At 37.9% G+C, this 19,575-nt stretch overlaps 1 protein-coding gene and 1 pseudogene across 6 annotated transcripts in view; both read left to right on the forward strand.

The window, feature by feature from the left end:
• Positions 1 to 563: 563 nt before the first annotated feature.
• Positions 564 to 19,575, forward strand: part of ASPH (aspartate beta-hydroxylase) — a 187,669-nt gene continuing 168,657 nt past the window's right edge. For 2 of the 6 annotated variants that reach the window (XM_077751811.1, XM_077751809.1), the window contains exons 1-4: positions 593 to 779; positions 6,738 to 6,887; positions 8,550 to 8,594; positions 9,960 to 10,028. In XM_077751811.1, the coding sequence (XP_077607937.1) occupies positions 770 to 779; positions 6,738 to 6,887; positions 8,550 to 8,594; positions 9,960 to 10,028 (274 nt within the window). In that variant the 5' untranslated portion in view covers positions 593 to 769. Of the gene's footprint in view, positions 780 to 6,737; positions 6,888 to 8,549; positions 8,595 to 9,959; positions 10,029 to 14,703; positions 15,711 to 19,575 lie in introns of those variants that run through there. The other 4 variants (XM_077751814.1, XM_077751812.1, XM_077751813.1 and 1 more) reach the window with 4 other exon arrangements.
• On the forward strand, positions 5,124 to 5,268 carry LOC144221395 (U2 spliceosomal RNA; annotated as a pseudogene).

Consider the following 19,575-nt stretch of genomic DNA (forward strand, 5'->3'; position numbering starts at 1 on the left):
CCTCCCTCTCCCCGTCTCCCCTCTCCCTCTCCCCGTCTCTCCCCTCCCTCTCTCCCTCCATGCTTCCAGACTCAGCTCCTTCTCCCTTCTTCTCCAGGGAAGCATTTTTATTTTTATTTATTTTTGTTTATATTTATTTTTTACTTTTGCTGCATTAGAATTAGACTCGGGACGGTAATACCTGTGAATCAGAATCCTAGAGCATTAATTACTTTCTGGTTACTTAGTGTTCTGTTTCTTTCAGACAAACTAAGTGGTGGTCTTTTCGTGTAGGCATGTGGTCAGCTCCCGAAGGGCCAGCCGCAGCTGCTCTGGGCCGGGCCCCGTGCCAGCGCAAGGCGTGCTGCGGTTTTGAATGGTTTGGTACTTGGGCTAGAACCATTCGGGACCCATCCAAGGAAACAAAGCTGGCAGCACTCTGTGTTCCGTCTCTCTGTCCCGCATGCTTGAGTTTTTTTAGGGTCTGGAGCCGGGAGGCAGGGCCGGCTGACAGCGGAATCCCACAAGTGGGGGAAGGCTGGCTGTCGCTTTGTGAGGCGGCGTTTCAGCCTGAGCGGTTAGCGGTATTTGGCCACGAGGAAGGGGTCTCTAAAAATAGCTGCTGACCGGAGGTTGCAGTCAGGTCCAATTTCAGCTCTAGAGGCCTCGTCCGCGGAGCAGGTGGCCAGGCTGAGGCTGTGTGGGGAAGGGCCCTGGGGTGCTGGTCCCTGCGGGCCGCGCCCCGAGCTTTGTCTTCCATATACACCGCTCATGGATTGAAGAAACCAAAATGGCTGAAGGTAAAGGCACTTTTGTATTGTTTGGGTTAAACGTGGTTTGGCATCTAGCTGGCAGTTTTTAGCTTTCTTTTCAGTTTAAAATAGTTTTGACTGTTCGACTACATCTTCTGCATTTTCTATTTAGAACTGCGGGAGACGTCAACTTTTCACGGTAGTTTAACTTTTCCTGGAGAATCTGTCCTTGATCTGAGTATGTTTCAGCGCTGAGTATGTTTCAGCGTCTTAGAATAGCTTATAGATTTGTGTAATCAGACACCGCGTTTTAAAAACTTCAGGGAAATGTACAAGCAGTCTTCCTGGGTCTTGTAATTACAGTAAATTTAAAGAATTGTGTGTAGACTTGGGTTCCTAGCCCACTGTAGGCAACTGAAGGCACGTGTGAGCACACTTAGTTCAGGCACAGCGGGACTCAGGCTTTCCCATATGTGGCAGCTGACCTAGTTTTTGTGAAGCGGGTGATAAATGCAAAGTAAGGAGACCGATATTTTATTCCGTATTTCAACTGAATCATTAACTTCAAGTGTTCTCTAATAATGAATTGAATTTACATTTTTGTATGTTTGTTTTTGCTCTCGTTTGTGAGAGAAGACTGTCTTTCCACTTAGTTGCAAGCAAGCCACATTAGCTCGTTACGTTTTTGTTTTTCAACTTGAGTTGGACTTTTTATGATTTATTTTTGTTTGTTACGTTCGGCAACCCTACCAGGGTGGTCTTGCTGTATATTCATATATTCACAAACAAATTTGTATTTATGAAAAAAAAGAAAAAAGATGTAGTAAGACACCAAGACAGCTACCAGCTCTGAGCTGCCTGAGGGACCACTGTAAGGGGTCTATTATTAGTACAGAGAATACGAGGATCTTCACTTTGAACACCGTTTTAAATAAATGGTTCGAATGGGTCTCTGGACTCTTCTGATAAAGCACCTCATCCAGCCACGAGGAAGAACACAAGATACGTATCTTTAGTTCTTTTAGAAGACATTTCTCTTGGTTTCTGTGGATTACATAACCTACCTAGTTAGGTACAATCAGCTCGTACTTCTGACCCACATTTATCAGTTCTTGGCTCACGAAAGGTGACACTTTGTAGCATAAAAAAATAACCAGTTTGATGAGTTCCTTCACAGCTTTTATGTTGTTGTTTTTTTTAACTTTAAATGTGTGGGGCTTATGTACAAATATGAAATCAGCAGCATAAGGCCAAGCAAAACTTGGACGTGGTTGATTTGTAATCCAGTGAAGTAACTGACTGACTCCTGTTCAGGTGCTGGGACACATCTTATTTTCCTTTTCCTCAACTGAACACATAAAATTACCTATTGTCCCTAGCCTATGTTTTATAGAGAGACACACTTCATTGCTCGCTGTGGTAATTTTCTGTGTTTGGTAGGAAGAACAGTTTTCTGACTTGAAGGTCATTACTTTTGGTGGGTCAGCGTGGAAAAAAATGAATCCCATAATTCTTGCCGAATTCTTGACCTCCATTAACAAAATCCTCTTGACTAATCCCTGGGACCGCACGTGGGATCGTGAGTCAGAAAATGAAATGAAGACTCTTAGACTTACTCGGATCTTAGAAAATAGGGTTAACGATGAGATATTCTTCCAGAATAGCTTTGGGACAAAGTGCTGACTTCAGGTCTCTGTAAGGTGTTTGAAACTCTCTTGAAGTGTTTATCTTACTGTGCCTTTTTCAGTTCATTGGACAGAAACTAATCTGCCCTTTGGGACCACGTACGCCATATTTTCAAAATGACATATCAAGGGAGTATTACTTGGTGTCAGTTAAAAAGTTCTCCTAACAAAGATGTCCTGGGAAAGACTCCTTTTTATAATTTGCTGTTTTGTTCCTTTATGGAATTTACTAGAGTAACAATTTATTTGACATTATAAAGGATGGATAAAATATTGCTAATAATTTCATATTCATTCTAGCTAAGTAACATTTACCCTTTTATTGATGTTTAAAAGTGATGAATCTGTTTGATTAACAGTATTTTAAATGAAAAATCTAAGATTTATTGTACGTTTTTTGCATTTTTTTCAACATTTATTGATTTTTGAGAGAGAGAGAGACAAAGTGCGAGCAGAGGAGGGGCAGAGAGAGAGAGAGAAGCAGGCTCCTGGCTTTGAGCTGTCAGCACAGAGCTTGACATGGGGCTTGAACCCACGAACCCTGAGATCATGACCTGAGCCGAGGTCAGATGCTTAACCGACTGAGCCACCCAGGTGCCCCCATTTTTTACATTCTTAAACAGTTTGAAATATAATTTTAATGACAGACTCCATCTGATTGTCATTATTCCGTTGTTCTTGGGATTATTTTCAGGACAGTTCAAGGGAAATAGCCCCCTGATTTATTCTTTTCAAATTCTTGGTCTTCTCTTGCTGCTGGTTTTCATACCTCCGACAGGCCTGCCTTCTGTCAGCACGGTTGGTTTTTAATGTCTTTGAGCATTTTGTTGCTTTAACTCAAATGGGTGAGGTTGTCTTTTTAAAGTATATTCTTGAGTTTTTTGCAGTAAGTTAGGAAACTTGATTACAGTTGTTAGCATCACTTCTAAAGCAAATGTAAACTGTCTGTAGATCAAGGTCTGTTCTTTACTGTGTCTGCCCTCCCCCATCCCTCATCTCTGCCGTGGTGCACGCAGTTACATGCTTTTGTTTAAGCATATAAACACTTTTTGCACTTCTTACTTACATTTAGCATTGCAGGTCAGTAACCTAGGTTACTGAATTAACTTGGTTAAATGATACTTTCGTTTTGAGAATCTTAAATATTTTCCTCCATTTCTGCTTTAAGAAAGAGAAATTGGCATAGAATTGAACTTTGAATTCAAGTAATTATTTTGTTTCATTAGTGATTTCGTTACAAACTCATTTTAAATGATACATCCATCCCTATTTGGCAGTAAATGGATATTCCAGAAGGCATTTTTCTTATTATAATTAGTAATCTATATAAACAAGTATATGTGCATATATTTTTATGAATATATAAATAAAGGGTTTTTATACAGCATTATAAAAAGTCTTTAATGTTTATTTACTTTTGAAAGAGAGAGGGAGAGACAGAGTGTGAGCAGGTGAGGGGCAGAGAGAGGGAGACACGGAATCTGAAGCAGGCTCCAGGCTCTGAGTTGTCAGCACAGAGCCCAAATTGGGGCTCGAACCCATGAACCACAAGACCATGACCTGAGCCAAAGATGGACACCCAACCAACTGAGCCACCCAGGTGCTCCTATGTAGCATTAAAAAAATGTCTTCATGGGGCACCTGGATGGCTCAGTTGGTTACACATCTGACTTCTGCTCAGGTTATACTCTTAGAGTTTGTGAGTTCAAGCCCTACATCGGGCTCTGTGCTGACAGTGCACAGCCTGGATCCTGCTTCAAGTTCTATGTCTTCCTCTCTCTTTGCTCCTCCCATGCTCATGCTCCATCTCGCTCTCTCTTTCTCAAAAATAAACATTAAAAATTTGTTTTTAAAAAGTCTCCGTATGTATAGAAATTTCATAAACACGCAACACTGCTAGTGTATCTATGGTACTCCCCTGTTCTCACTTCTTTCTTTTATTTTTTAAGATTTTAATGATGCTTTATATTCTTATAATTTCTATACTTAAGACACACAGAAATACCAGAAATCCTCACTTTCCCTGCCAACATTGCTGAAGTGTTCACCCAGTTTCCCTCTCCCATGGCTGTGTTCAGATAATGAAACAGAGAAGCCTGTGTGAAGTGCATTTAATATGTAACATAGGGACTCCTGGGTGGCTCATTCGGTTAAGTGAATCTCAGGGTTCATGGGTTCAAGTCCCACGTCAGGCTCTGTGCTGACAGCTCAGAGCCTAGTGCCTGTCTTCAGATTCCGTAATTCCCTCTCTCTCTGACCCTCCCCTGCTCACACTGTCTCTCTCTCTCTCTCTCTCTCAAAAAAAATAAAACATTAAAAAAAATTTTTTTAAATACATGACATTATAATCTATGCCCAGGGAGAATTTGAAAAACTATACGTTACCTTTTTTTAGATAGCCAGCTTTTAGGAGACTTTTAATAATCATATAAGAAACAGAGTAGATGGTCATGTTATTTGGTAAGTATTATTTTGTGAATTCACCATATGATTATAAATCTGGTCCTTTTTGATAGATCTATTATTATTTAAAGAACATTAGAAAAGAAAATTGACCTTTTCTTTAAGAATAAAATGTCTTATTTAGTCATAATTTTATATGGATATATAGATTAAAACCTATGTTTTTGAGTGTGTATACATACACGTACACACTCATTTTCTCAGACTGATTTAGTTTTTATGGCCCCTTTTGAAAAGTTGATGTATCACTTCTCGGCCTTTTGGCTAAGATCAAGTGAAAAATTGATCTAGTGGTTTATTAAAAAATGTATCTTTTTAATAAGACTTTCATTTTTTTCTTCTAGAAGATTTGGCAGTATATTCTTGATTTGAGCCCTTGGAAAACTAATACCAGTATTCTGTAATGAGAGTTGGACTTAGGCATCAGAAAGCAGGTTCTAGATTAGAGCTAGTGCGGTTTTTTTGAAATCATGTAGTTTGGCCCCCTCGTATGGATCAAGGAACTCAGGACCGTAGAAGTCAGATTTAATTCCTAACTCTGGCCAACTTGTCCTGGTGAATCCTTTGATCTTTTTCCTATAAAATAGGGCTGGTGATTCCTGCCCTTACCCCCGGTGGTTCTGAACCAGGCATCACCCCTGTAGGGGCACTGGGGAGCCTGTGGCGGTGTTAGTTTGTCATAATCTCTGGGACCCAAGGAAACTGGGGATGCCAGCGGGCCAGCAGCGTGGGGCACAGTTGCACAGGAGAGAGAATTGTTCTCTATAGTCATCCAGATATATACATACCACTCTTGAGATACAGTGACAAGACCTCTGTGAGAGTCACACGCCGCAGTGCACTGGGAACACTTGGAAAATGTATGACCCCCGTTCGACGCAGAGAAGACAGTGCTGCTCTACTACTTGGTGGAACTTTTCCTTCTCTCAAAGGGCGTATGGGAATATGACCTATCCTTTTAACGATATTTATTATATTACTTCTTACGAGAAATTTGAATACTACTTTCTTTCAAGGCCAGTGTTGACCATTTTCTCTCAGTGTCACTTGACTGTCTTTTTTTGTTTGTTTGTTTACTTTGGGCTGTAAGAATATTTCCTGAAGAAGAGACGGTGTATTAAACACACCCAGTGTGATAAATGACACACAGCAGACAGCGTTTACAAAGCTGTTTCCTGCATGGAGACCGATGGTGCTTGATGGGCCTTTTCCTGCTTCCTTGGACCCCAGGGGATTTGTCAAGGAGGGGACTGGTTGTTGTACCATTTCACCTTCTTCCCTGACCTCTGTTTCCTCTAAATAGTCTCATTCCTTCTTCTGTCTCTTTGGCTAAGAATATGGAGCCTTTTTTGGGGGGAGCCATTTTCTTTGGCCATTAAGAGGCTTTTAAAAGATTCTACAGACACTTAAGTGAGCCAGAGGAAAGGATTTGGCTACATTTCTATAGGACTTCATTAAGTCGTTGATAATGCACTGAACTTTGGAGGAGGTTATATTTACGGGGTTTGGGCAAAGAACTTAGAAACAAGGTGTGCATATTATATGTATTACATATAATACACATGTTGTATCAAACTTTATTTTTAAAAAATTGTTAGCCAATGAGTAGTTTATTTCTTTCATTTCTTTTAAGTCAGAGTTTTCACATATGTGATGTCGAGTCTAAACAGAATCTTTTCTGTTTCAACATCTTTATTTTGCGTAACATGTTTTGAGAATTTGAGTGAAAGCTGTTTGTGAAATGATTTACCAGTGTAAGTACTTTCAAATCCCTGGAGAAATAGTTCAGCAAAAAGAGGCTTTTAATAAGGTGTCACCTTATATAATGGCATTGTTCATCTGTTTTATTTTTAAACAGATACAAAGCACGGAGGACATAAAAATGGGAGGAAAGGAGGACTTTCTGGAAGTTCCTTTTTCACGTGGTTTATGGTCATTGCATTGCTGGGAGTGTGGACGTCTGTCGCTGTCGTCTGGTTTGATCTCGTTGATTATGAGGAAGTTTTAGGTAAGAATTGTGGTGTCGTTTCTTATGTAAATTTGTAAAAGCGTAAAAGACATCCTTTAGTAATCTTAAAGGTTTGTCATTATTTGGGGGGGTACTCTAAGTTTCTGCAGCCTCTCGGTTGGTCTCAACAGCGTGGGAACAAGGGGTGGTTAGCAGCGCTACCTGGAGGCGAGGGCTCTTCGTCTTCTTTGAACATGACCTGTAGTTAAAAAAAAACAAGGCTTTATGTTGTATGTGTGTCACACAGAAAAGTTGTATCAAATGGTACTTAACTCTTAGGAAATGCAGTACTCTAAATTCTGTTCGTCTTGTTATATTATGAATTTAAAACATTCATGAGCCCCTGAATTTATTTCAGGACCCAATTTGCAAGATCGTTCCTTAGCATTTTGAAGCACACCCCTTCTTTTTGGAATGAATCTGTGTATGCGTGTGTGTGTGTGTGTGTGTGTATTAGTGCTGGGATAGGTTGTACGTGTGTGTAGATGTTGGAATAGAGGTGTGTAGGTGCTGGGATAGGGGTGTGTGGAGGGGGGGGTGTCTATATGTTCAGGTGTTGCCATAGAGGTGTGTATGTGCTGGGATAGGGGTGTGTGTGTGTGTGTGTGGAGGTGGGGGTGTCTATATGTGTAGGTGTTGGAATAGAGGTGTGTATGTGCTGGGATGGGGTGTGGGGGGTGTGTGTGGAGGTGTTGGGATAGGGTTGTGCATGTGTGTGTGGAGGTGTGTGCATGTTAGGTGCTGTCTGTATGCTGTTGACGCGGTTGCCATGTGATTTCTGATACTTGTCTTCCTTTCTCCTGATTTTTCTTTTTCTCTCCCAGTAATCACTGCAGTTGTTCATGACTTTTGACATTAATGATTCATTACCATTTTTGGAGTCATACTCCTTGTTTTTTTTTTTTTTTCTATCTTATGATGTATTTTTTTAAATTGAGGTAAAATTCACATAACAACATAAAGTTCGATATTGTTAATATGTGAAAATGTACAGTTTACTGGCAAACGCTAATGTACTTTCTGTGTCTGTGCTTTGCTTATTGACATTTCATATAAATGGATTCATACAATATGTGGTCTTCTGTGTTTGCCTTTTTGCATTTAGCATACTGTTTTCAAGGTTCAGTACTCTATTGTATGGATGAATAATATTCCATTGTATGGAAACACACCACATTTTGCTTATCCAGTCATCAGTGATGGACATTTGGGTTGTTTCCACTTTTTGGCTATTGTGATTAAGTGGTGTTCCTCTTTAATAATCCACTGAAAAAAGTGGACCCTGTCACTGAAAGCAAAACCCATGCTGTTCTCTGCACCGGGTTGCATAGAAAATCCCCTCTCTTCCATAAAGCCTTCTGCTTTAGATGTTAGATTACAGACATCTTTCGGGGTTGGGTGGGGAGGAGGCAAAACACGCTTATGTGTAATCTCCCGTTGGTTGAAGCTTTCCATGGTTACAGAAGGAGAGGTCTCTGGATAGACTCCGAGAGTAAAAGAGGAAGAATTTTAGTTTGGAGACAAACTTCTGAGTAGATCTGTGCTTTTGTTGACTTAACCATGATACATTGCTAGGGAACAACTATTAAACCAAAGAAGAGATTTAAAATTATTGTATATTTAAGAGCAAGTAACAATTTTCATGTTTTTACATGCATGCAGCCAAAGCAAAGGACTTCCGCTATAACTTATCAGAGGTACTTCAAGGTAGGCTGTTGGAGATGCATTCTAAGTCTACTTGTGATGGTCTCTAAAACGTCATCCTTATTTTATGCATCAGAGAATATAAGTGGCAGCACCAATTTCCCCCGTTAAATTTGTCAGAAAGTATGGTATTTTCTGTGTTTTAGTTCCACTTGAGCTCTGTGCTCTGGACTGCCTTGACCTGCAGATTAGTGCTTTTTATTTATATTTTTCTTAGCAATAGAAACAATACTCCCTTATCTCTCCGTCACTACTATCACTATTATTATTATCATCATCATCATCGTTTTTAATGTGCTTTCTAAACCAGACTTCCACATAGCAAGTTAACTGTTTCCCTCAGTAGCACAAGGGCTCTGGGAGAGTAAAGGTTGATCACAGCCACTCTCCTCCGAAAGTTCTGTCTGCTGATAGGCAGTGTTTTAATTTACTTATTATTAAAGAGATAACAGTACTACAGACTGGTGTCTTAGTACTAATGCTGTATTTGTGGTGGTTGTTTGAAATATTTCTGCACGTTATGTCTCTTCACAACCATGATCCAATGATGAGCTATAAATCATGTTGATTTTAAGATGATTTTTAGGGTTGAATGTATTTGACTCATAGTTGAAGTGCTAAATATAGCCGCGCTCCTAGGGAGTAAAGCCTTAAGATATGTATCTATTCTGCTTGATGAGGCAAGTCTCTGGTAGTATTGTCTTCTCAGGTTGTCAGTTTTAAGCTTTGTTTTCTTTTCTTCTTTGATAGCCAGCGCTAATTAAGTTTTAGGTGGGATAACTAAGTTTTCCTTTGAATTTCAGGAAGCCAGTTTTACATACTTTATTTCCAGAAGTCTTTTTTAAGGTTGATTTAGGATGTTTCCATTGTGAATAATTATTTTATAAAATTTAAAATTAATTGCCCTCTTATTTTCAGTATTTATACTTGATGTTAATAAATATTAATTATTTGTATTTAGTCTGGTGGGCCTTCCTTTGGTGGTAGGAACTTTCATCCTTTAGATGCATTTAAGTTTCATGTTAGATAGAAATCAGTAATGTTTCGTCTATATGTTGAAAATTTTACCTAAAATCTTTTTTAGCAGCATAATAAAATTCTTCCGAAAGGATTAAATCAGAGTACTATTAAAACTTTAAAGAAAATATTATCTCCGTTAGATTGTTAGTCAAACACTTCCTGAATCTGTGAGCGAATTGCCTGTCATTTGTAGGTAAGATATTTAGTTGGGATTTTCAGGATTCAGAGAGCCAAGAAATGCATTGCTTGGTAACATTTATGGCTGATGTTCAAGACTGAAGTAAGTGATAATACCTTATCAAATGTTTTTCCTCTTTCTTCCCATACATCTTTTCCTCCCCTTTGCAGGAAAACTAGGAGTCTATGATGCTGATGGTGATGGAGATTTTGATGTGGATGATGCCAAAGTTTTATTAGGCAAGTAGATTTTTTATTTTTTGCTGGAAACAAAACAGTATCTTTGCCTTAATAATATCTATGTCATACACATTTTATGGAAGATATTTTCCCAGTTTAATTATATATGTAATTCTTACTGACATGTTGATGGCTTAATTGTTTTTCCATGGACTCACATTTCAATTTACTTTTATATGTGGATAAATATATAGCTCCTGCACATAATATTTTTATAAGCATAATAATTTCATCTCTATTTTCAGATTTAAAACACTTCATATTCTGAACTTAATATTTGCACATATAATGTACTAGCTTGTTTTCAGATATAGTAATTATAGCCATTCATTATCATCAGTTGACATAATTCACTTCCATTTGAAAATGTAAGTTTCTAAAGGCTTACATAAATTCATTCTGAAATAAAATGTTGGAGCTAAACATTTGAAATGTCCTATGCATATTTTAAAGGTAATATTAAAATATGAACCAGTAGTTATTGGCTGGGTTTCTTTATTTCAGAAATCTGAACCTTTCTCTATCACTAGAATTACCTGTCTTTTATCATTGAGATATTTCTTGTAATATATAAATATATGATATTCCCTCGTTTGTTTTAAAATGCTGCCTTCCTAGAAAGGATGGTGCTAATTTTAATATGCAGATTTTATATAATCTGGCCTGGTGAGATGTGTGTTTCCGCTTGTGAAATAACATCACTTCCTTTGCTTTACTATGTAGTGTTACATGCATTAAAATTGTGTATACAAAACTACTTAGACAAATAACAGATACAGCCTGGTAATGTCCACTATGCTCGCTAGAGTAATAGTGCAAAGGCATTCATTGTAGACACACAGTTTTGTGTCTATTTTATGGATGAGAAGAAAAATGGGTGGATATCACATCTAGAACCAACGGTATAGTTTTCAGCAGATTAATCTTAACCTCCTTATAGAATAGTAAGCTTTAAATATGAAAAATAAGGTGTAGTTGTGATTAAATGTAATTTAGCTTCTTAATTTTGACCTTAGTTTCTGTTTTCTTATTACTGCCCAGTGGGAATTATGTTTGCTCCTTACCAGTGGAAAACTTACTATCTATGAAATTTTTTCCCCTGTCTTAACCTTAATGGAATTTTCTGTGTAATGTTGTCATTACATATCTAAATTTTTCTACAAATATAGTAAATCCTCAGAAGACTATAATCCAAGACATGTAAAAGAAGTAAAATATATAGAATTTAACATATTGGAACGATGCTAATTTGCTTGCCTATAAATGGTTTATTACTCCATTGTATTATTTTACTTTAAACGATGGGTTCTGAATAGATAAAGATGGGTTCTAAAACCCATAAAGATAACTTCATGTGGGCCATGCCTCCTCATTTTTAGAGATAATCTTACTTCTCATCTACTATATTTGGTTGTGGTTTTTTTTTTGTTTGTTTAGTTTTTTTTTTTTTGGCTGAAAATTAGCTATGTGGTTTGTCAGGGAATATCAACTTTTAAATATTAAAATATATTATTTTTCCTATAGAACACACTGATTTCTATAGCAAATACAATAGTAACTTGATTTTTAGTATTTTAGATTGTGGGAGTTTATTTCCTATAATGTTTTTAAGCAACCATTAAGAGGTTAATTCATCATAACTTGGAACATTGCCATTTACAATAGACCTATATGTGGTATGGGCAAATTATAACTTGTTCCTTTTATAAAAATTATATATTTAGAGGTAGAACCAAATTTGGTGAATCTCAGCATTCATTCTGGTAATTTGACTATTAAATGGATGACAGCTAAGATAAACTGTCTAACCATATACATGTACTCATTCACAGCCTGTGGCTTCACAGCTGAAACAAACCAAAGGTGAGCGGTCAGGCTCACTTATGTCTTTGGACCTTATTTCTATGATGATTGAATTCTCTGCATGAAATACAAGCTTGACTGGAATTGAATTTTATAACTAAAGTTCTTTTCTAGTTTGTGAGGTTATCGTAGCTTAATTGTGCCTGTGTTCCTGGCAGATTGTTGCAAAGAGAGAGCCTGGTGAATTCTTGGGTTACAGAGATAGTAATGGGCTCTGTGTGTTCAGGGAAAGGTTATTGGGGGAGGGGGGCAAATTCAGTGAGTGTCTAACCCAAAATAAACCAGACTTCTTGGGTACATTCTCACTGGAGAGCTGCTCAAGGGTATGGGTTTTGGGTTAAGGCATAGGGAGACCAAAGGGGCAGACACAGGTAGGAACCTGGAGATTAAGGGGGAGCTTGGCTTGTGGATGTAGTAGCGTTTGAGATATGCTGAGCTTTCATGGGGTTGGCATTTCTTTCATAAGTATTTCTTTCTGCATTCTTAAATCTGCATATACCTAATGTCACCAGTTTGAGGAAATGTACCCATCCATATTTACATTTCCCATCTTAAGATCTGTTTTTTCTTGTGAAATATAAAGAAAGAATGAAATATGTGTGGGTAAATCAAGATATTCTGAATAGCCATCATCAATTTTATTTCACTGTTTCTGGCCATGGCCCTTAAGATCTACTTTGAAAATATTCTAAGCCCATTCTAGTTTACATACTTCCTACTTAAAGGAAAGTATCTTTGATAATGGTTCAGGTTATTGAAAACTACATTGCTGGACATTGTGTTCTTTGAAAACTTGTTTCCTGAATAAAATTTACAGGAAAATGATCCAGGGACTCAATGCTTAGAGTAGCACCATCTAACGATTACATGATTGTGCTTTTGTCTGTGATTAGCACCTAGCTGGCACCATATCAGGTGTGGCTGGAGAACAGAAGGGAAGACCATCAACAATTCCTAGAGCCTTGATACTTGATAAGCTTTTGTAGACCAGATGCACTCATGAGTGAACTGGATCTTGTCCACTCGAAGGCATTCACTTCCGCCCTTGGGTTCAGGCCTGCTCTCAGCGGCTGAGGAATTCTACCCCTAGAATATTTCTCCTTTTCTCCTCTAAGTCGTATTTTTGTCTTAAGAACCACAAGAAGGTTGCACATTTGGGTCATAGTTTTGTTCAGATACTTCTGCATATTTGTTGAACACTTCTGCCTGTCATACTGAAGGGTAGTAAAGCTTTATAATTTATACTTGATACTTGGAAGTACTAATCTTTGAAAATGGAGAAAAAGAAACATGTTTATTGTGAATACACAGCTGCAGTAAAGGCAAGAAGAAGAAACGATATTACTCCCACAGAGATTTGAATCGGAATACAGACCTTGGTTCATAGCCCTTGTCAACTGTTAAATTCAGTGAAAAATAATTCTGGTTGTATCAGAAAGCAATTTAAATACCAAAAATACCAAGTGCAATTTGTTTTCTCCTATCCCCCCTATACATGAAGAATGATATGATGTAGCTTTTCTATGGACTAAAGTGGGGGAAATACACTGTATGCTTTAATATTCATACTAGGTATCTTATTGGTATAGCTTAGCTGCCACTATTGATTGCTGAGTGTTATGCCACATGGAGAAAGTTTGAATTGCCCAAGCCTGACCTACTTGAATTAGGTGGTTATATAATTTGAAAAGCTCTAAAGTCATGGATGTTCACATTTCTTACACTCAGAGCCCTCTACCCTGGGTTTTTCTTTTCTTTTTCAAAATTATGTGTGTTGTTATATAGGACTTGGCAATATTGGTGGATTTTTATATTTACTGGGCCAAGAGAGGTTTCTTACCCAAAGCCAGTTCTTCACAGGAAAAAAAAATAGGATAAAAACAATATATACTTTGCTTTCCATCAGGATAGCCTGTTTTGGGACTGACACTTAAAACAAAACAAAATGAAACAAAACCCAAACAGGAGCCAGAGGTCTTTGCAGTAGAAGCTTATATCTTAGGCCTATGGAAAGAGAACCTTGGAATATTCCTATTGCAAATGACTGACTGGGACCTTGATCCAATTCAGTATGGGTCACCAGAGTGAATTATTATTAGTAGCTGACTCATTATTATTGGTCAGAATTACAAGACCATGAGTCAGTAGCCAGAACACTGCAAACACTGCTAACATCTTAGAGTGTTAAAATTTAAGTTGATTATCTGATATAACTTGAATATATTTATATGTCCATCTGTGGATGCTATAAACAGTAATCTTGCTAGTCATGTTAATTCCAGAGTTTCTTAAGGTAACTCTGGGCCCTAAGGGGAAAAGTGTGAGGAGATGAACCTTTTTATTTTCTTCAGTGAATATGTACTGTTACATGTAAATGCTTGTATAATCAACTCTCGATAATATCTGGTCGGTAAATCAGCAAATGTGGAGGTTGTCAGAAGTGTCTATCTTTATACCCTGATACTGCTTTCATTCGTTCTTCCCACTGATATTAAATCAATTGATTTTGGCCAATAACAATTTTGTGTTTGGGACTCTAGACTCTCTACTGAGAGAAAGGCAGAGCCCTGGTTAGGGGCTGGTAGGAATGATGAGGATTGGTGCAATTGTGCCTTTCCTGTGGGACATACGATTGAGAGTTGATTGTAAGGTGTGCATCTTAATCAGCTTGTTTATTTTCCAAAATACCTTTTCCGTAAACTTCTGTGACCATGATGCACATCCTTTTTGAGATCACTCTTCCTCAACTTCTTTTTTCCACCTAACTGCTCTCCTTATTTTGTCTTTCTCTCTTCCTTTATTCTTTATGTAGGCCTGACCAAAGATGGCAGTAATGAAAATATTGATTCTCTTGAGGAAGTCCTTAATATTTTAGCAGAGGAGAGTTCAGATTGGTTTTATGGGTTCCTCTCATTTCTCTATGATATAATGACTCCTTTTGAAATGCTAGAAGAAGAAGAAGAAGAAAGCGAAACCGCAGATGGTGTTGATGGTACGTCACAGAATGAAGGGGTTCAGGGCAAGACTTGTGTCATTTTGGATTTACATAACCAGTAACTTTGATTCAGGGACTGAAGTCATTGGCTTACGAAAACCCGAAGCAGTCTCCTGTTTCTTTCTCTCCTTTGCTCTCCCAGGGCTTAACATGCAGTGGGGCAGCTGTGACCCAACAGTACAAGGCAAGCACGTGATCTTTCTCCCCAGTACAGCTCCTAGCTAGTCCCTCGCTCCGCTCTCCCCACCTCTCATGGGCCCTCCTCATCCTTGTAGTTGTGGACAGAGTGCACTGACAATGTTGTTCTCGGTGGTGTAATTGGTTTCTGTATCTGTTTGGTTTCAACTAATGTACTCGCTGAACTAAATTGAGAAACTTAATAGCAGATTGTTTTGTGATTAACCCTTGATGCTTGTCTTTCTAACCCACGAACTGATTGGGATGATTATAATATACTTGATTATAAAAATGTTTCTAGCATGATTCATATATTAAATGCTTCTCTGTTGATCTTTAACATGACCGGTGTGTAAAGTGATGGTTCTTTAAAAAGCTGATATTCTTTATTGTAATTTGTTTAGGCTAACTGATGTGCCAGATAGGTTAATACAAATTTCAGTGTAAAATTCTATATTAATGGTGCTTAAAATAATTTGAAAATAACCCCATGTTTTTGCCTTAGGGTAGTGAAATTACTGTATTCAGATAGTAGTATGTCTGAATATTTCTGTACAAAGGCAAAGTTTATTTTTAATTTAATTTCCAAATATACATCCAGAGAAAGTAATCTGTATTTTTCTTAAGTAGGCATATTGCTACACAAGAGGGAAAATGTGAATATGTATCTTAAATAATGTTGTACATATTAAAATTATTCATCCTAAATAAGTCTTTTTCCATTTTTTCCCTGTATTTCTTTATTAAGTGGCTATCTGTTTGGCTTAGGAAAAGTATGATTTTCAGATTTATAAATTGAATTTACTAAAGTGGTAATTCTTTTCAAAGAATGATCTTTTTTTGCCATTAGAAAACCTTAAAAACATTTTTGAATCAGTTCGTTTAAAACAAATTTGCTTCTGTAATAGTAAAAGCAGTCATATTAGCTGTATATGACATGTGTTGCATAAAATGAGATTTTATGTGTGTCCTTACCGCTTGTAAATGGTAAGGTTTCTGTACCTTCTAGGGAGTGGTCTTTCGTGTGTTTAAATCTCTTTGAGCTTCTGTGAGACTTAGCTTTGAATACTCATTGAGCTCAAAATTCAAATATGTTTCTATTTCTGAACATTTTATTTAGTTATAGTGATTTCTCCTTTTCAGATACTCATTCCTTTTTTTTTTTTTTTATTTATTTAACCAAATTGTTTTCGGTAAGATAGATAAGTCATCCATTTTTTTTTCAGAGGGGAACAAGACAAATTTAGTTTCTCTGCTGGAAATCACAGTTGGAGGCTATTGAGGTATTTATAGGTACGCAGCTCAGCTCAGCAAGAGCCAGAAAGTAAAAGTGTCAAATCAGAACACAGGAAGCACATCAGCTTCCCTTTTACCCACCATTCATATGTGTCAGAAAAAAAGCTACAACTTGCTAATCTTAAAAAAGCATTATTTTAAAGCTACTTTTGCATGTGAATGTGCATGTTGTACACGGGACAGTGATCTCCTAAAGCTTATGTGCCTATTAAAACTCTACTCTGTCCTTCCCTAATTATTCAGGGAATATGATTCATTCTGTTAATCGCTCTGACAGTGGAAATTTTCTGATTTTGAAATGTTAATATCCTGGAACACGTGTGTGATTTTAATAAGGTTCTTTTTGAAAGTTTATGCAGTCTTTGTCCATATTGACTGCGTCTTTCACTTTGAGTACTGTGAAATGTCAAAGTTCGTTAGGTTTAAATTTAAAACAACCTTATACCTCATGCTCAATGAAATTCATGTAGTGGCACGTCTAAGATGTATGTTTTAAAGCAGTCTTATTTTTCAACGTTCATTACTACTAACTCTAGAAGATGTTTGCTCAGTTTGAGAAGTAAATTAAATTTGTGTGTTAAGAATGTTTGGAATCATTAATTTCTCATCAGCCTTTTTTTGTTTTGCCACGATAATGATACTAATGCACGTTTTATGTACAGAAATTAATTATGCTTTAGTTTTGTATGTGAAAAAATAAGGAAGTGAGGTAATAGTTTTCTGTTTTTCTAGTACCCTATTTACTCACCCTTTCTGAAAAGTCTCTGATGAAGGTAAAACATAGGGAGCTGGTGAACCCCTGACTTCTGTGACTTCCTTCAACTTGCGGCTAAGCCTTGTTTGGGTGCGAAAAAATAAAGTTGTTTGCAAACAAGTGTAGAGTATTTTGAAGCTGATCAGAATTACTTCACTTAAATTTGATTTATTATATTTGCTATAAGGTTTAATTTTTCTGAGGATTCATTGTATAATTTTCTAATTCATAGTATAAATGTTTTCCTAGCTTTATGGCTTTTAGGTTTAGGAACTTACTTAAAAAGGCAACACTGTATTCTGTACACTTGAATCTTTATTTGTAGTTACGCAGTTTTAAGTTGTATCGTCTTTACTCTGCTTTTCTCAGTATGAACAGCCAGAGGGACGTGGCACAGTGCGCTCTGTGTTCATGTGTCGTCTTGTGTCCTTAGAGCTGCTGTTTGTCCAGCTGGGTTCTCTGGAGTTGGCTTCAGAAACCAAGAAGTGGCACTCTGGGGGTTTCATTTCTGCACTGTAGCCCCTTTCAGGCCTGTTTTCTCTGGGACATGAGTGGTGGGGCGGAAGGCAGCTGGAGAGCCGTCTTGTGGATCGACGCTGGTCTCCTTAAGTCCCGAGGCCTCGCCGCCAGCGCCAGCCGGCTGCCCGGGAGAATCACGCAGATGCCCCAGGCCTAATGGAAGCCTGGGTGATCCTGCTTTTTTTCTGGTTCTCCATTCTTTATTCTAGGAGTTCCCTACCTGCCTCACAGAGCTGTATCCAGACATGTAAGAAAAACGTTTCTGCTTCAGTTCTAGTTTGCATTTATTTACAGTGAGCTAGACTGAATAAAATGTATCCTGTCCACCCTGATAAAGCTTTGGAGAATTCTCAAAAGCAGCTAAAGGCATTGGCAGTTATTCTTAATTTGATCGAGCACTTGGTAGTTTCGCCTTTTGGTGATTGATATTCGTGATCCTTTCTAAATAAGATCCTGTTCTCTGAAATAAATAGTTTTCTGTGATTTGGGCTGTGGAATTTTCTTTGATTACAATGCATACCTGGAGCATTTTCGTGAAATTCACTGGCTCAGACTTTATTATCACAAGTTGACTGATAGAATTGTATGTCACATTCTCTGCCTCCGATATTTATTGATATTTGCATAACCAAGTAGTACAGAGAAATAGATACTAACTAGATTGTGAGCTCCTTAAAGTTAGGAACCAGGTCGTAGCCTTCATTTGAATCCCTCTTCAAAGCGGAGCCCAACATAGAGATTTATTAAATATTTACTGGGGTTATTAGTCTTGATGAGTGATAACTTCAGGAGTTATTCATTACATAATAAAATACTGAGGTTTTTTTCTTTTTTTCTGAACCCAGCTTAAATAAGTGAAAAAATTATTGGACTCTTTTTTTTTCCCCCCCAAGAGAAATGACATGTTGAATTTCATACAGGAAACCTGCACTGACTGAGGTCTTAAGGTGAGCTTTCCCTTGTCTCATGTTTGTTTTGAGTCTGCGTCTTCATTCAAACTTTCAGTCTCTGGGTGTAGTCCCTTTCTAAGCTTTTAGTCATTCCGTTCTCTTCTGCTCTGATCTTCCTTTCCCTATTTACTATAGAGCATTGGAAGGTTCGTAGCTTGCTTTTTTCAGATATGCCTGTGATATTATTGTTAGAGCATCTATTTGAAAATATAAAGGAAATTGATGTAGTGTCCTGGCATGTGTTTTAGCTGAACTAGACATCCAGTCTAGAACAGCAGTCCACATAGCTCAGAGAACTTAGGCATTTGGGGCCTTTTGTTTTTGTTTTTTGTTTTTCTGCTCTGTCTGGTCAGTGTTGAAATAAATTGAGATGTTTTGGTACAGGGAGGAGGAAGATGAAAAACTAAAGCTCAAGGCGACTCACAGGTCTTAACCCGGGACGGTGGAAGTGGCTGAAGTGCCCCAAGAATGAAGTGATTCCCAGCCTACAAGCTTATGGCTGAGTCTTCAAAAACCTGTAGTAGCGACTTGGGTTTCTGTAATGGAGCCAGTCTTCTAAAATTATGTCTGTTGCATGTGGTGCAACATGCACCATTGGCTTAATGATTCAGCACTTTAATTTGATACAGAACATTTCATCTTGAAAATGTGTGTGGGAGAGTGGCTCTGAGGCAGTTGCCAAAATAACATTAATTACTTTTAGGCAACTCCTGTTCTAAGGAAAGAACATCAGACCTGCTTTTCAAAAATTTCTGTTCAAAAATTCTCAAATAGTTAACAGAGCTATTTACAGTTATTACCTTAAACACCATCAGACTTTTTGGGGCACCTGGGTGGCTCAGTCAGTTAAACGTTTGACTTTGGCTCAGGTCATGATCTTGGGGTGCATGAGTTCAAGCCCCACCTCAGGTTCTGTGCTGACAGCTCAGTCTGGGGCCTGCTTCGGATTCTGCATTCCTTTCTCTCTGCCGCCCCCCCCCACCCCCCCCCCCC

The sequence above is a fragment of the Crocuta crocuta genome, unplaced genomic scaffold, assembly GCF_008692635.1.
Source record: "Crocuta crocuta isolate KB4526 unplaced genomic scaffold, BGI_CrCroc_1.0 scaffold20, whole genome shotgun sequence".
NCBI lineage: Eukaryota > Metazoa > Chordata > Mammalia > Carnivora > Hyaenidae > Crocuta > Crocuta crocuta.